The sequence below is a fragment of the Chiloscyllium plagiosum genome, unplaced genomic scaffold (assembly GCF_037043375.1).
Source record: "Chiloscyllium plagiosum isolate Xiang-an unplaced genomic scaffold, Cpla_swu_hap1 HiC_scaffold_32, whole genome shotgun sequence".
In the NCBI taxonomy this organism is placed as follows: Eukaryota; Metazoa; Chordata; class Chondrichthyes; order Orectolobiformes; family Hemiscylliidae; genus Chiloscyllium; species Chiloscyllium plagiosum.
This window is the reverse complement of record NW_028270170.1, coordinates 16,050,816-16,068,409: the sequence shown is the minus strand read 5'-3', so window position 1 is coordinate 16,068,409 and position 17,594 is coordinate 16,050,816. Positions and strand designations below refer to the sequence as shown.

Sequence of the window (17,594 nt, the reverse complement as noted above, 5' to 3'; positions counted from 1 at the left end):
AGCAGGGAGTCACAGCACAGATTCCAGACCCTCTCGGTCCTTCGGGACGGGAGGTATGCGGTGTGCTTCCTGCAAGAAACCGACACTACCCCAGGAGACGAAGCCACCTGGCTCCTGGAGTGGCAAGGGAGGGTCTACATGAGTCACCTCACCCGCAGATCTGGCGGGGTGGCTATCCTGTTGGCCCTGCATTTTCAGCCGGAGATCTTGGGAGTCAGGGAGCCAGTGCCAGGCCGTTTGCTTCACCTGACTGTTCGGCTGGGGGGCGTGGTGCTTCACTTGGTGAACGTCTACGCTCCCCTGGCCGGGCCGAGGCAAGCGAGCTTCTTCGAAGAGGTGTCCGCTCATATCGCTTCCACCGACGAGAACCAGTGCGTCGACCTCGGGGTAGATTTTAACTGCGTCCTCGAGGGCAGGGACCACGGCGGTGCCCGCACTGGCTGGGCGTCGGGGAAGAGGTTGGGGGACTTGGTCAAGTCCTTCGACCTGGTGGACGTCTGGCGGAATCTCCATCCCGACTCCATCGCCTTCACCTTCGTGAGGCCTGGGGTCGGAGCGTCCAGAATCGACCGCCTGTATGTTTCGCGGGCGTACGCCTCCTGTTTTCCGAAGGCCTCCATGCGGCAGGTGTTGTGCACAGACCATCACCTGGTGTGGGCGGAACTCCTTCCGTTCGGCGCCAGGCTCGGCTCCGCGTACTGGCACTTCAACAACCTGCTGCTGGAGGACGAGCGGTTCCGGGACTCGTTTCGTCGTTTCTGGGCCGGCTGGAAAAGGAAGCGGGGAAGCTTCCCCTCCCTGAGGCTATGGTGGGACGTGGGCAAGGCTCACGTACGCGTCTTCTGTCAGGAGTACGCGAGGGGGTCGGCGAAGAGGCGGAAATCCAGGATCCGGGAGTTGGAGAGGGAGTTGCTCGACCTGGAGTCACGCCTCGGTCAGCCCGACGCGGACCCTGCCCTGCGCGGGGCGTACGAAGAGAAGAAGGCCGCGCTCCGGGACCTGCAGCTTGTCGGGGCTCGGGGCGCGTACGTGAGGTCGCGGATCCAGCTCCTCCAGGACCTGGACTGCGGCTCCCCCTTCTTCTACTCGCTGGAAAAAAGGTGTGGCACCCGTCAGCAGCTCCTTGTGCTGCTGGCCGACGACGGGTCCCTCGTCTCGGATCCGGAGAGAACAGAGCTGTGTAATAGTTTCGGACGTGGGCCTTGATGCCCTCCGGATCCGAGACGAGGCCCACGTCCGAAACAATTACACAGCTCTGTTCTCTCCGGATCCGTCCAGCGAGGATGCTCGCAGAGTTCTGTGGGAAGACCTGCCGCAGCTCAGCCCGGAGGACGCCGGAAGGCTCGACGCTCCCGTCACTTTAGAGGAGCTGACCGGCGCTCTCGAGGGGCAAAACCCTGGGGCTGGACGGGCTGACTGTGTAGTTCTTCAGGGCGTTCTGGGACGTCCTGGGGAGCGACTACGCACAGGTCCTGGGGGAGTGTCTAAATGCCGGACAGCTGCGCCTTTCTTGACGCAGGGCTGTCATCGTCCTGCTGCCAAAGACGGGGGACCTTCGTTCCCTAAAGAACTGGCGTCCGGTCTCCCTCCTCAGCACGGATTACAAAATCTTCGCCAGGGTGTTGTCTTCTCGCCTGGCCTCCGTGCTGGCCCACATGATTCACCCAGACCAGTCCTACACGGTCCCGGGCCGGAGGATACACGATAACGTCCACCTGGTCCGGGACCTGATCCATTTCTGTCGACGGGCTGGTCTGCCGAGCGCCTCCCTGTCTCTCGACCAGGAGAAGGCGTTCGACAGGGTCGATCACGAGTACCTGCTCGGGACTCTGCGGGCATTCGGGTTCGGGACGCTGTTCGTCGCCCGGATCCGACTTTTGTACGCCACCGCAGAGTGTCTGGTTAAAGTTAACGGGTCCCTGACGGCGCCCCTTCGCTTCGGGAGAGGAGTGCGTCAAGGCTGCCCCCTGTCCGGCCAGCTGTATTCCCTGTGCGTGGAGCCTTTCCTGCGCCTCTTGCGGAGGAGGTTGTCGGGGCTGGTTCTGCGCGGCGCGGGCACGGGGGTGGTCCTCTCGGCCTACGCCGACGATGTGCTCCTCACTTTCACCGACCCAGCTGACCTGGGGAGGATGCGCGAGTGCCAGGCCGTGTACTCGGCGGCGTCTTCCGCCAGGATCAACTGGGCCAAATGTTCCGGACTACTGGTCGGCCCGTGGCGGGTGGACTCTCTGCCGGAGGAGTTACGGGGGTTCAGCTGGAGTACCACCCATCTCCTCTACCTGGGGGTCTACCTCAGCCCGGCTGAGGAATCCTGGCCGGCCAACTGGCAGGAGCTGGAGGCCAAAGTCTCGGCTCGCCTAGGCCGCTGGACAGGACTGCTCCGAGTGCTATCTTACAGGAGTCGAGTGCTGGTCATAAACCAGCTGGTGGCCGCCATGCTGTGGTACCGGCTGGTCACTTTGGTCCCTCCTCCTGGCTTTGTCGCTGACATCCAGAGAACGTTGGTCGATTTCTTCTGGGACAAAAAGATGCACTGGGTCGCCGCGCAGGTTCTGAGTCTCCCTATTGAGGAGGGCGGTCAGTCGCTGGTGTGCGTCCGCACCCAGGTCGCGACGTTCCGCCTTCAGACCTTGCGGCGATACCTTTACGTCGAGCCTCCTCCTAGGTGGTGCGCCCTGGCGACGTATTCTTTCCGCCAGGTGCGTAACCTCAACTACGACACGCAGCTCCTGTTCGTCGACCGTGACGGTTTGGAGGTCACCCTCAAGACGCTGCCTGTCTTTTACCAGGACCTGATCACTGTCTGGAACATGGTCGAATCGCGTCGCGCCTACCCTCCGGCTGGAGTAGCGGCTGTCGTCAGGGAGCCGTTGCTCAGAAATCCGCACCTCCGTACTCGCGGGTTCGAGTGGCTGTCGGAGGGGAGGGCCGTGGCGGCGAAGGTGACCAGGGTCGGGGACGTGCTGGGTGGCGGGGGCCTGGGCTGGACGCTGCCGCAGGACATAGCAGGCAGGGCAGCGGTAGACGTCCGGTACGTGGCCACCGCCATCCGACGCCTCAAAACGGCGGTGCTCGGACCCGACGTAGTGCACCAGTTGGAGGACGCTCAGGTGTGCGGTGGGATCCCGTCCGCGCTCACCCCAGCCCGGACGGAATTTCACATTGGCCCCAAGGTCCCGTACTTCCCGCGGGAGCCAGTGCCCCACAACCTGAGCCGCCTTCGAAATTTTAATTTTGTCTCATTTAAGGACGTAAAAAGGAAAGCCCTGTACAGACTGCTGCTGCACACCATCCACCTCTTCTCCCTCATCCACCGTCCGGACATGCCTTGGCGTGCCCATTTGCCACCGGGCGGTGGGGATCCCCAGTGGAGGGCTCTCTATGCGGGAGTCCTCCCCCTTTCTCTCGGGGATCTGGGGTGGAGGGTGTTGCACGCAGCAGTCCCCTGCAACCGCAGATTGCGGTGGTTCACGGACTCCCAGCCCAACTGCTTGTTCTGTGGCGCTGTGGAGTCCGTGGACCATGTGTATATTGGGTGTGGGCGTTTGCACTCCCTTTTTTATTTCCTGAAAAACCTTCTCCTCTGTTTTTGGCTGCACTTCAGTCCCACACTCCTGATCTTTGGGCACCCGGTACGGAGGAAGGAGGGCAGGTCTGAAGACCTCCTCGTGGGTATGCTCCTGGGCCTGGCCAAACTGGCCATCAACAGGTCCAGGCAGCGGGCCGTGGAGGGGGTCGTTAGGGCCGACTGCCTGCCCCTCTTCCGCGGCTACGTTAGGGCCCGGGTGTCCTTGGAGAAGGAGCACGCGGTGTCCACCAACACCCTGGAGTTGTTCAGGGAGAGGTGGGCGCCGCAGGGAGTGGAGTGCATCATTTCTCCCTCCAACTCTATTTTGATTTAGTCCCTACCCTCCCCTTCACTGTTTTGATCACACAGCACTGCCCTTTGATGTGAAGGGCAGTGTTTGTCACTGGCCACCCGGGTGTTTTCCTATCTTCCCGGTGGTGGAAATTGAATTTAAAAAATTTGTGCACTTTGTGTCTTCCACTGTGTCTCACACCTGCACACACACACCATGGGTGCTAGGGATAAAGAGAAAAAAAAAAGAAAAAAAAAATACACAGGAGATTCCCACTTTGTGTCTTTCACTGTGTCTCACACCTGCACAAAGAAAAGAAGAGAAAAAAGAGAAAGAGAAAAAAAATATAAAAAAAATAAAAAATTAAACACTTTGAAATGAAGCTGTGTCCTTTCATATTATAAAACCCCGTTGTGAATCATGGGTTTGATACAGTATTTCCAATTATAGAAAATGAAGAATGCGGAAAAATTGGTTTAGATCAACCCAGCAACAACAAGGCCATTCGGTCCACCAGGCAGGTGTGATCCCTTTGGAAGCACTATCCAATTACTCACATATCCTGAGATTGAAGTGTCGAAAATTGTGCAAGGACAGTGTCTGAACTGTAGTTTGATATCTTTTGACAGAGCTGGGTGCTGAAAAGATTTGCAAGGATGTTGGATCCACTGGAGTGTTGAGTCGTAAGGAGAGGCTGAATAGACTGGGACCTTTTCTCCAGGAAGACTGGAGGCTGAGGATGACCTTATAGAGGCTTATAAAATCATGATGGACACAGATAAGGTGAACAGGCAAGGTCTTTATCCAAGGATAGGTGAGTCCAAAACTAGAGGGCTTAGATTTAAGGTGAGAGGGGAAAGATTTACCAGGGACGAGAAGGGCAACTTTTTCACACAGAGGGTGAGCTGGCAGAGAAAGTGGTAGAGGCCAGTACTCTAACAACATTGAAAAGACATTTGGCCAATTACATGAGCAGGAAAGGTTTAGAGAGATATAGGGACGAGTGAAGTTTCCGATACCTGTTGGGCATGGTCGAGTTTACATGCTGGAAGACTTGATGTCTCCATGAGGATATGACCTGAGTTTTGACTTAGGCAGATCTAGACTGACTGATTTTATGCCCAGTTTTAACTTAATCAAACCTAAAAGGTGTACTTACCGTAACCGTGAATAAGGGAAGTCAGAGTGAAGATTATTCGTGATGTATCAGTTTTGCTTCTATCAAGTAAGAAGGTAGAATCATCATAGATAAAATTCAGAAGTATTCATTGTTCCAATATTCATGCATAAATAATTTACATGAATTTTGATAAAAGCACATTACAGATTTACAACTTGAATACAATGGATTTGACAAAAATATATTTTCATCTCACATTACAGAAACTCTTTGCTGCTTTTGAACAATTATTATATCTTCAAAAGTTCATTGTAACAGAGCATTAACTGGACATCTGTTCTTCAGTTTTCTTGTTCACCACATCCTTCCCACTCTCCTGTTCCTCTGCCTCTTGGTCAGGATTGAGCCGGGGAGTGGCTGTTGTCTCCGAGGTGATGTTGATGGGTACGGTCCGTTCATTCACAGTTGGCAGTGCCAGGCGCGGGGCTTGAACCTTTAACCGACCGTCCTGTGACAAACAGCATCGAAGAGCTTCAGCATCGACATCCTCTGGCAGCTGGAATTCTCTCCTGAACTCTTCACATTTGTAGCTGTAACAGCCGCTGCCATCATCACATTTCTTCTCGTGTTTTCCTGTCACCAGCACTTTTCTTCCAAATACTTTCACCCTCAGGTCTTCTGGGGAGAAGTGCTGGACATTCAGGGACACAGAAAAGCCATCTCCATCCTTGTCCTCGGATTGTCTTTTACCTTCTCCATTAGCATCAGATTTGTTGTCTCGAGTTCCTGGTATTTCCCCCAAAACATTCTGCTGTCAGCTCCTCAAGAACTCGATGGATGAACTTCATGCCTTTTCTCGCTTCTTCCACCTGTTCCCACATGTTACATTCAAGTGGTTCGCAGAGCCTGTGTGCAACAGGCGCCAGTGTGTATACAGGCTGCTGGCACAGACGTGAAGGGTGGAAAGCCCGATAGCTCAGCATTGTCTCTGCCTCTTCTCTCACTTCCCTCAAACTGACTGATGTGAACTCCCAGTCTTCAGTCTCTGATCTGCTGCAGCACTCTGAGCTCACACCTTATATATTCTACTGCCAGAAATCCAGACATTTCCAGAATGTCCTCAAGTTTGCTGGGTTTATCACACTTGAGCTGAAAATACATGACGTCACATCTCAGCCTGACTTTAAACAAGAATGACTCGACTCAGTGACACCCACTGGAGGGTATCCACAGGCTTCTGGAATGTACTCAGACAGTGACATCATAGATGGGCGGGGCAATGTTAATGATTGACAGCTGAGCAGAAGGCTGAGTCTGTGTAGGAAAGTGAGGGTTTGTTCAAACACAGAGGGGAATAATTTATTGAAATAACAAGCAGGAATGACGAGGCAGTGTTTGGTTTTTCTAACATTCCTGTCTTCAGTGACTTTCTTGGGCACCGGCCCTTGGAGGGGAGGCACTTTCCAGCAGCGCGCCGGCGGGAGTGAGTGACTGCGTGCACGTGCTGGGACTCTCCTCCTTCAGGGGCACTGCCCCTGTACTAGCTGCCTTACGAAGGAAGGAAGACAGAAGAAGGAGAAAGAAGAAGGAGAAAGAAGGCAGAGGCAGGAGGTGGGAGCCTTTTTGGTCTGGCTCCTGCTTTTGGAGTTGCAGCCTAGGCCTCGCCACTGCTGGTCTTTGGGGCCCTGTCTCGGTTGTTGCTGCTTGGGTCCCGCCTCGCTGCTGCCTGGGACTTGCCTTGGGGCCCCTCGCAGGACCTCCACCGCTGCTGCTGTTGTCTGAGGCCTGCCTCCGCCACCGCTGCCTGGGACTCGCCTTGGGGACCCTCCCCAACAGGTCTGCCCCCATCCACTGCAACCAAGGGAACTTCCCAGGACTTGCCAGAGGCCTGCCTCCACCGCTGCTGTGTGGGACTCGCCTTGGGCCCATCTCCACCACTACTGCCTGGGACTCGACTTTGGGGCTGCCTGGGACTTGCCTCGGGGACTCTCCCCAACAGGTCTGCCCCCACCACTGCGACCGAAGGCTTACCTTGGACTCGCCCGAGATCCGCTTCCACCACTGCTGTTGCCTGAGACAGGCTCCGCTGTCGCTGCCTGGGACTTGCCTTGGGCCCCTCCCCACAGCCTCCATCACTGCTGCTACCAGGGGCCCACCTCCACCGCTGCCTGGGGCACAATAATACCCAGCGGCAGAATATGGCGAGCCCGAAGGTCGCCGGGGCCAGCCGCACCTACGCCGGGTTAGCCGCTGCTTTAGGCTCGGCTGTCACAACCCCGGTCACGACTATAAGCCCCTACAGGTACCTGACCAAACCCCTGGGGGTAAAGGCCTATCCCCACCCCAACATGACCATCGAGGCCTGCAGCAAGGCCATGGCTGGTGTGGTCGGCCCACTGGCCATCGTCGCTGCGGCCCGCATGTACGGGAAGGCCGTCTTTTTTCTGAAGACCGAGCAGGCGGTCCACTTGTCCGTGGAGAGGGGGTTCACTGTGGGCAGGACACATCTGCCCGTCGACCCTCTGGAGGTTACGGCCCAGAGGGTTGTGATCTCTAACGTCCCGCCCTTCATTGCCAGCGAGCTCCTTCTCCCCCACCTCGCCACCTTGGGGGAAATCCGGTCGGGTGTCCAACCGCTTCTGCTCGGTCTGAAGGACCCTGCCCTCAGACACATCTACTCCTTCCGGCCCCAGGTATTTATTTGCCTGGCCCGGGAGGAGGTCACCGAGGGCAATTTTACCGTCCTCCACGAGGGTGTGGCCTACCGCGCCTTCTGGACGGTGGACGGCGTGCGGTGCCACTTGTGCCACGAGGTGGGGCACATAAGGAAAAACTGCCCCACCCAGAAGGCTGCCCAGCCCGTGCCAACGGCTGATGGTGGTGCCGCCGCACACACTCCCCCTCCCTCGAAGTCAACACCTCCAGCCCGGCACCGAAGCCAGAGGTTTTTCCGGGGGCCTTGGCCCTGGGGGGATGACCTTTTCCTGGGGGATGACCTTTTCCCCGAGGAGCCAGGCGTCCCGGTGTCGGGAGAGGAGCGGGGCCCCGAGCCTCTGCCGCCTGACGACCCGAACTCGGGGCGTTCCGGGAAGGGGTGCGCCGAGTAAGGTACCGCCGGTGACCCTGGGGGTGGTGTCGCCGGGGGTTTGAGGCCGGTTTGTGGCGCCGGACCAGCCCCCATCCTCTCGGTGGGGGAGGGGTCGGTGACCGAGGGTGACCTCCCGGAGGAGGGTTTGGGATCGGTGGCGGACGCTGGGGAGGACGCGGACTCCGTCTGCAGTGACATTTTTGAGTCCCAGGTGCCCCCCACCAATCTCCCCCTCATCTCCCTCGAGGAACTCCGGGAATTTGTCGAGGAAACTCGGGGTCGCCGGGATAGAGCCCAACTGGCGCTCGACCGCTGGAGCTCTTTCGAAAAAGTTTACTGGTCGGCCCACGCTGCCCGCCAGGCTCCTGGGCTCGACATTAATGAGCGAAAGCGAGTCAGGAACTTCCTGGGGGCACTCCTGGTGAGGGCGAGGGACTTCAGTGCCCCTCCCTCGTCCTCCCTGTAAATATGTAGATAGGTTTATTAATTGTACTGGTGGTGGTTGCACAAAGCTTCCGACATGGAGACGACTATAGCCAGCCTCAACATCAACGGCAGCAGGGAGTCACAGCACAGATTCCAGACCCTCTCGGTCCTTCGGGACGGGAGGTATGCGGTGTGCTTCCTGCAAGAAACCGACACTACCCCAGGAGACGAAGCCACCTGGCTCCTGGAGTGGCAAGGGGGGGTCTACATGAGTCACCTCACCCGCAGATCTGGCGGGGTGGCTATCCTGTTGGCCCCGCATTTTCAGCCGGAGATCTTGGGAGTCAGGGAGCCAGTGCCAGGCCGTTTGCTTCACCTGACTGTTCGGCTGGGGGGCGTGGTGCTTCACTTGGTGAACGTCTACGCTCCCCTGGCCGGGCCGAGGCAAGCGAGCTTCTTCGAAGAGGTGTCCGCTCATCTCGCTTCCACCGACGAGAACCAGTGCGTCGACCTCGTGGTAGATTTTAACTGCGTCCTCGAGGGCAGGGACCACGGCGGTGCCCGCACTGGCTGGGCGTCGGGGAAGAGGTTGGGGGACTTGGTCAAGTCCTTCGACCTGGTGGACGTCTGGCGGAATCTCCATCCCGACTCCATCGCCTTCACCTTCGTGAGGCCTGGGGTCGGAGCGTCCAGAATCGACCGCCTGTATGTTTCGCGGGCGTACGCCTCCTGTTTTCCGAAGGCCTCCATGCGGCAGGTGTTGTGCACAGACCATCACCTGGTGTGGGCGGAACTCCTTCCGTTCGGCGCCAGGCTCGGCTCCGCGTACTGGCACTTCAACAACCTGCTGCTGGAGGACGAGCGGTTCCGGGACTCGTTTCGTCGTTTCTGGGCCAGCTGGAAAAGGAAGCGGGGAAGCTTCCCCTCCCTGAGGCTATGGTGGGACGTGGGCAAGGCTCACGTACGCGTCTTCTGTCAGGAGTACGCGAGGGGGTCGGCGAAGAGGCGGAAATCCAGGATCCGGGAGTTGGAGAGGGAGTTGCTCGACCTGGAGTCACGCCTCGGTCAGCCCGACACGGACCCTGCCCTGCGCGGGGCGTACGAAGAGAAGAAGGCCGCGCTCCGGGACCTGCAGCTCGTCGGGGCTCGGGGCGCGTACGTGAGGTCGCGGATCCAGCTCCTCCAGGACCTGGACTGCGGCTCCCCCTTCTTCTACTCGCTGGAAAAAAGGTGTGGCACCCGTCAGCAGCTCCTTGTGCTGCTGGCCGACGACGGGTCCCTCGTCTCGGATCCGGAGGGCATCAGGGCCCACGTCCGAAACTATTACACAGCTCTGTTCTCTCCGGATCCGTCCAGCGAGGATGCTCGCAGAGTTCTGTGGGAGGACCTGCCGCAGCTCAGCCCGGAGGACGCCGGAAGGCTCGATGCTCCCGTCACTTTAGAGGAGCTGACCGGCGCTCTCGAGGGGCAAAACCCTGGGGCTGGACGGGCTGACTGTGTAGTTCTTCAGGGCGTTCTGGGACGTCCTGGGGAGCGACTACGCACAGGTCCTGGGGGAGTGTCTAAATGCCGGACAGCTGCGCCTTTCTTGACGCAGGGCGGTCATCGTCCTGCTGCCAAAGACGGGGGACCTTCGTTCCCTAAAGAACTGGCATCCGGTCTCCCTCCTCAGCACGGATTACAAAATCTTCGCCAGGGTGTTGTCTTCTCGCCTGGCCTCCGTGCTGGCCCACATGATTCACCCAGACCAGTCCTACACGGTCCCGGGCCGGAGGATACACGATAACGTCCACCTGGTCCGGGACCTGATCCATTTCTGTCGACGGGCTGGTCTGCCGAGCGCCTCCCTGTCTCTCGACCAGGAGAAGGCGTTCGACAGGGTCGATCACGAGTACCTGCTCGGGACTCTGCGGGCATTCGGGTTCGGGACGCAGTTCGTCGCCCGGATCCGACTTTTGTACGCCACCGCAGAGTGTCTGGTTAAAGTTAACGGGTCCCTGACGGCGCCCCTTCGCTTCGGGAGAGGAGTGCGTCAAGGCTGCCCCCTGTCCGGCCAGCTGTATTCCCTGTGCGTGGAGCCTTTCCTGCGCCTCTTGCGGAGGAGGTTGTCGGGGCTGGTTCTGCGCGGCGCGGGCACGGGGGTGGTCCTCTCGGCCTACGCCGACGATGTGCTCCTCACTTTCACCGACCCAGCTGACCTGGGGAGGATGCGCGAGTGCCAGGCCGTGTACTCGGCGGCGTCTTCCGCCAGGATCAACTGGGCCAAATGTTCCGGACTACTGGTCGGCCCGTGGCGGGTGGACTCTCTGCCGGAGGAGTTACGGGGGTTCAGCTGGAGTACCACCCATCTCCTCTACCTGGGGGTCTACCTCAGCCCGGCTGAGGAATCCTGGCCGGCCAACTGGCAGGAGCTGGAGGCCAAAGTCTCGGCTCGCCTAGGCCGCTGGACAGGACTGCTCCGAGTGCTATCTTACAGGAGTCGAGTGCTGGTCATAAACCAGCTGGTGGCCGCCATGCTGTGGTACCGGCTGGTCACTTTGGTCCCTCCTCCTGGCTTTGTCGCTGACATCCAGAGAACGTTGGTCGATTTCTTCTGGGACAAAAAGATGCACTGGGTCGCCGCGCAGGTTCTGAGTCTCCCTATTGAGGAGGGCGGTCAGTCGCTGGTGTGCGTCCGCACCCAGGTCGCGACGTTCCGCCTTCAGACCTTGCGGTGAAACCTTTACGTCGAGCCTCCTCCTAGGTGGTGCGCCCTGGCGACGTATTTTTTCCGGCAGGTGCGTAACCTCAACTACGACACGCAGCTCCTGTTCGTCGATCGTGACGGTTTGGAGGTCGCCCTCAAGACGCTGCCTGTCTTTTGCCAGGACCTGATCACTGTTTGGAACATGGTCAAATTGCGCCGAGCCTACCCTCCGGCTGGAGTAGCGGCTGTCGTCAGGGAGCCGTTGCTCAGGAATCCGCACCTCCGTACTCGCGGGTTCGAGTGGCTGTCGGAGGGGAGGGCCGTGGCGGCGAAGGTGACCAGGGTCGGGGACGTGCTGGGTGGCGGGGGCCTGGGCTGGACGCTGCCGCAGGACATAGCAGGCAGGGCAGCGGTAGACGTCCGGTACGTGGCCACCGCCATCCGACGCCTCAAAACGGCGGTGCTCGGACCCGACGTAGTGCACCAGTTGGAGGACGCTCAGGTGTGCGGTGGGATCCCGTCCGCGCTCACCCCAGCCCGGACGGAATTTCACATTGGCCCCAAGGTCCCGTACTTCCCGCGGGAGCCTGTGTCCCACAACCTGAGCCGCCTCCGAAATTTTAATTTTGTCTCATTTAAGGACGTAAAAAGGAAAGCCCTGTACAGACTGCTGCTGCACACCATCTACCTCTTCTCCCTCATCCACCGTCCGGACACGCCTTGGCGTGCCCATTTGCCACCGGGCGGTGGGGATCCCCAGTGGAGGGCTCTCTACGCGGGAGTCCTCCCCCTTTCTCTCGGGGATCTGGGGTGGAGGGTGCTGCACGCAGCAGTCCCCTGCAACCGCAGATTGCGGTGGTTCACGGACTCCCAGCCCAACTGCTTGTTCTGTGGTGCTGTGGAGTCCGTGGACCACGTGTATATTGGGTGTGGGCGTTTGCACTCCCTTTTTGATTTCCTTAAAAACCTTCTCCTCTGCTTTTGGCTGCACTTCAGTCCCACACTCCTGATCTTTGGGCACCCGGTACGGAGGAAGGAGGGCAGGTCTGAAGACCTCCTCATGGGTCTGCTCCTGGGCCTGGCCAAACTGGCCATCAACAGGTCCAGGCAGCGGGCCGTGGAGGGGGTCGTTAAGGCCGACTGCCTGCCCCTCTTCCGCGGTTACGTTAGGGCCCGGGTGTCCTTGGAGAAGGAGCACGCGGTGTCGACCAACAGCCTGGAGTTGTTCAGGGAGAGGTGGGCGCCGCAGGGAGTGGAGTGCATTATTTCTCCCTCCAATTCTATTTTGATTTAGTCCCTACCCTCCCCTTCACTGTTTTGATCACACAGCACTGCCCTTTGATGTGAAGGGCAGTGTTTGTCACTGGCCACCCAGGTGTTTTCCTATCTTCCTGGTGGTGGAAATTGAATAAAGATTGGTGCACTTTGTGTCTTCCACTGTGTCTCCCACCTGCACACACACACCATGGGTGCTGGGGAAAAAATAAGCACTACCGCAGTTAGACGGTAGCGTGGGGTTAAATTATAGAAAAAAGAAAAAAAATATTAAAAAAAAGAAAAAATAAATAAACAACAGTTTAAATAAGCACTACCGCACTTAGGTGGTAGTGTGGGGGTTAAAATAAAAAAAAAACAGGTGTGCTTGCCCTTTGAGGTGAAGGGCAGTGTTTGTCACTGGCCACCTGGGTGTTTGCCTAATTTGAGTGTTTGTGCAAGGACTCTCCTTGAAGGCAAAAAGATAGACTGCTGCTGCACACCGTCCACCTCTTCTCCCTCATCCACCGCCTGGACACGCCTTGGCGTGCCCATTTGCCACCGGGCGGTGGGGATCCCCAGTGGAGGGCTCTCTACGCGGGAGTCCTCCCCCTTTCTCTCGGGGATCTGGGATGGAGGGTGCTGCACGCAGCAGTCCCCTGCAACCGCAGATTGCGGTGGTTCACGGACTCCCAGCCCAACTGCTTGTTCTGTGGCGCTGTGGAGTCCGTGGACCATGTATATATTGGGTGTGGGCGTTTGCACTCCCTTTTTTATTTCCTGAAAAACCTTCTCCTCTGTTTTTGGCTGCACTTCAGTCCCACACTCCTGATCTTTGGGCACCCGGTACGGAGGAAGGAGGGCAGGTCTGAAGACCTCCTCGTGGGTATGCTCCTGGGCCTGGCCAAACTAGCCATCAACAGGTCCAGGCAGCGGGCCGTGGAGGGGGTCGTTAGGGCCGACTGCCTGCCCCTCTTCCGCGGCTACGTTAGGGCCCGGGTGTCCTTGGAGAAGGAGCACGCGGTGTCCACCAACACCCTGGAGTTGTTTAGGGAGAGGTGGGCGCCACAGGGAGTGGAGTGCATCATTTCTCCCTCCAACTCTATTTTGATTTAGTCCCTACCCTCCCCTTCACTGTTTTGATCACACAGCACTGCCCTTTGATGTGAAGGGCAGTGTTTGTCACTGGCCACCCGGGTGTTTTCCTATCTTCCCGGTGGTGGAAATTGAATTTAAAAAATTTGTGCACTTTGTGTCTTCCACTGTGTCTCACACCTGCACACACACACCATGGGTGCTAGGGATAAAGAGAAAAAAAAAAGAAAAAAAAAATACACAGGAGATTCCCACTTTGTGTCTTTCACTGTGTCCCACACCTGCACAAAGAAAAGAAGAGAAAAAAGAGAAAGAGAAAAAAAATTTTTAAAAAAATAAAAAATTAAACACTTTGAAATGAAGCTGTGTCCTTTCATATTATAAAACCCCGTTGTGAATCATGGGTTTGATACAGTATTTCCAATTATAGAAAATGAAGAATGCGGAAAAATTGGTTTAGATCAACCCAGCAACAACAAGGCCATTCGGTCCACCAGGCAGGTGTGATCCCTTTGGAAGCACTATCCAATTACTCACATATCCTGAGATTGAAGTGTCGAAAATTGTGCAAGGACAGTGTCTGAACTGTAGTTTGATATCTTTTGACAGAGCTGGGTGCTGAAAAGATTTGCAAGGATGTTGGATCCACTGGAGTGTTGAGTCGTAAGGAGAGGCTGAATAGACTGGGACCTTTTCTCCAGGAAGACTGGAGGCTGAGGATGACCTTATAGAGGCTTATAAAATCATGATGGACACAGATAAGGTGAACAGGCAAGGTCTTTATCCAAGGATAGGTGAGTCCAAAACTAGAGGGCTTGGATTTAAGGTGAGAGGGGAAAGATTTACAAGGGACGAGAAGGGCAACTTTTTCACACAGAGGGTGAGCTGGCAGAGAAGGTGGTAGAGGCCAGTACTCTAACAACATTGAAAAGACATTTGGCCAATTACATGAGCAGGAAAGGTTTAGAGAGATATAGGGACTAGTGAAGTTTCCGATACCTGTTGGGCATGGTCGAGTTTACATGCTGGATGACTTGATGTCTCCGTGAGTATATGACCTGAGTTTTGACTTAGGCAGATCTAGACTGACTGATTTTATGCCCAGTTTTAACTTAATCAAACCTAAAATGTGTATTTACCGTAACCGTGAATAAGGGAGGTCAGAGTGAAGATTATTCGTGATGTATCAGTTTTGCTTCTATCAAGTAAGAAGGTAGAATCATCATAGATAAAATTCAGAAGTATTCATTGTTCCAATATACATGCATAAATAATTTACCTCTACATGAATTCTGATAAAAGCACATTACAGATTTACAACTTGAATAGAATGGATTTGACAAAAATATATTTTCATCTCACATTACAGAAACTCATTGCTGCTTTTGAACAATTATTATATCTTCAAAAGTTCATTGTAACAGAGTCTTAACTGGACATCTGTTCTTCAGCTTTCTTGTTCACCACATCCTTCCCACTCTCCTGTTCCTCTGCCTCTTGGTCAGGATTGAGCCGGGGAGTGGCTGTTGTCTCCGAGGTGATGTTGATGGGTACGGTCCGTTCATTCACAGTTGGCAGTGCCAGGCGCGGGGCTTGAACCTTTAACCGACCGTCCTGTGACAAACAGCATCGAAGAGCTTCAGCATCGACATCCTCTGGCAGCTGGAATTCTCTCCTGAACTCTTCATATTTGTAGCTGTAACAGCCGCTGCCATCATCACATTTCTTCTCGTGTTTTCCTGTCACCAGCACTTTTCTTCCAAATACTTTGACCCTCAGGTCTTCTGGGGGAAAGTGCTGGACATTCAGGGACACAGAAAAGCCATCTCCATCCTTGTCCTCGGATTGTCTTTTACCTTCTCCATTAGCATCAGATTTGTTGTCTCGAGTTCCTGGTATTTCCCCAAAACATTCTGCTGTCAGCTCCTCAAGAACTCGATGGATGAACTTCATGCCCTTTCTCGCTTCTTCCACCTGTTCCCACATGTTACATTCAAGTGGTTCCCAGAGCCTGTGTGCAACAGGCGCCAGTGTGTATACAGGCTGCTGGCACAGACGTGAAGGGTGGAAAGCCCGATAGCTCAGCATTGTCTCTGCCTCTTCTCTCACTTCCCTCAAACTGACTGATGTGAACTCCCAGTCTTCAGTCTCTGATCTGCTGCAGCACTCTGAGCTCACACCTTATATATTCTACTGTCAGAAATCCAGACATTTCCAGAATGACCTCAAGTTTGCTGGGTTTATCACACATAAGCTGACAATAAATAGCTTCATATCTCAGCCTTACTTTAAACAAGAATGACTCGACTCTGACACTCACTGGAAGGATTCCAGAGACTTTTGGAATGTGCTCAGAGTGACAGCACAGGTGGGAGGAGCAATGTTAATGATTGACTGGCGAGAGAAGGCTGAGCCTGTGTGGCACAGAGATGTTTGTTTGAGAAGAGATTGATTCATTGAAATATCAACTGAAACCATGAGGGAATGAAGAAACAGTGTTTGGTTGAAGAACTTTGTTATTTTCAGTGATTTATAGAAAATTGAAGTGATATGTATCAGTTTCTGATGGAGTGAAATGCACAAAAGTTTTATTTATGTCCTAGAAAGTATTTTAGGCCTTTAGCTCATTTGTCGTAAAGATAAAATATATTTAAAAATGATGTACTTAGAAATTTAGCTGCTTTGTCCTTCAAAATTACCAAACCCTGTTGCCAACTATGATGTGATATGAGATTTCCAAAAATAGAAAATGAATAATATGCAACAGTAGCTTTGGTATCACACAGCACAGAGAGAGGCCATGTGTCATCTCTCGTGAAAGCGCTAACCAATCACCTAAGCTCTGAAAATTATACTTTTAAACATTTATATACAATTCCATCTTTTTGGACGCTTTAAAAGAAGACAAACAAATTATTTTAATATGTTAAGATTCATTAAATGGCTATCATTTATTTGTTATTTGTGCAGCATTGAACACATTTTTATTGATTCTGTTGTCGTATTGTTCCTTTCTATCCATCACTGTTGATGTTTCTCACAGCTCTGCAATAAGCTTTTTTCTCTGTCAATGTAACTCAGTAATGTTAATGATGGGAGAAGGTCACTGACTGATGCTGAGGAGAATGTTACATAGCTGATTGGTATTGTCAATTGAACCTTTATTGAAACATGCCATCAGAGGGAACTTTGGATTGCAGTTGCTGTAAAGATGGAAGAGCGCATGCAGAAATGTAGAAGTAGGGATCACTCTTTATAAATAACGGTTCTCTCAGTATCAGGAGAAACCTCTTCTGGCATGGAGTCATTAAATTGAATTCTCTTTCCGAGCGAGCATTGGATACTGCATCTTTGAATATATTCAGTTGTGTGGGAAAGATCATTGTTACTATGGGAGTGATGGGTTATTGTGATAGACATAAAACTGGAGTAGAGGCTATCGTCATTATCAGTCGGGATGTTAATGAGCAGCCTCGCAGGATTCAAGGGCTGAATGGCTTACTCCTGTTCCTAGTCCTTGTGTTCAAGAATATTGTCCATACTCTTATTCAACTGGAACCTTATAAAAGCTATTTATGAAGCAAGTAGCTGCTTCTATTCCCAGATAATGATACCGATTTTTGTTTTAACCCAGTGGAATCAGTTCCCACCATTCAGTAACTGTGCGGTGCAGTGACTCGTGTCTGTGTTGAGCAACAAGCTGCTGTTGCTGCTCATTATGAACACGAAGAGAAACTCTTGTGTCCAAAGAGGTCCTCGGGTATGGTGTACTGGCTCTGGACTGCAGTTTGATCTCATGGACAGAACCTAGTTCAGATTTCGCCAGATCTTCACTTGCTGAGTCATTCTGTGTTTTAAATTGATCCCAGTAAATTATATTTTTATCTTAACTGACAAAAATGTCAACATGGAGAATTTTAATGATGGAGCAGTTTCATTTTATGAGGTTAAAAGGAAGAATCATTGTCATAAACTTTCAAAAGAGTTTACTTTTCCAAAATACGTACATAAGCAACACTTATAATAACTCAGCACATATTGACAAGTTGAAGACAAATACATTTC

The 17,594-nt window shown here is 54.2% G+C and overlaps 1 protein-coding gene and 1 pseudogene across 1 annotated transcript; both read right to left on the bottom strand.

The window, feature by feature from the left end:
- Positions 1-5,177: 5,177 nt before the first annotated feature.
- Positions 5,178-6,085, bottom strand: LOC148141759 (heat shock protein beta-11-like; annotated as a pseudogene).
- An 8,673-nt stretch (positions 6,086-14,758) lies between these two features.
- Positions 14,759-15,796, bottom strand: LOC148141758 (heat shock protein 30C-like). Its single transcript, XM_087977627.1, has one exon. It carries the CDS (start codon positions 15,615-15,617, stop codon positions 14,958-14,960), a length of 660 nt encoding a protein of 219 aa, XP_087833753.1. The 5' UTR covers positions 15,618-15,796; the 3' UTR covers positions 14,759-14,957.
- Between the last annotated feature and the right edge of the window lie 1,798 nt (positions 15,797-17,594).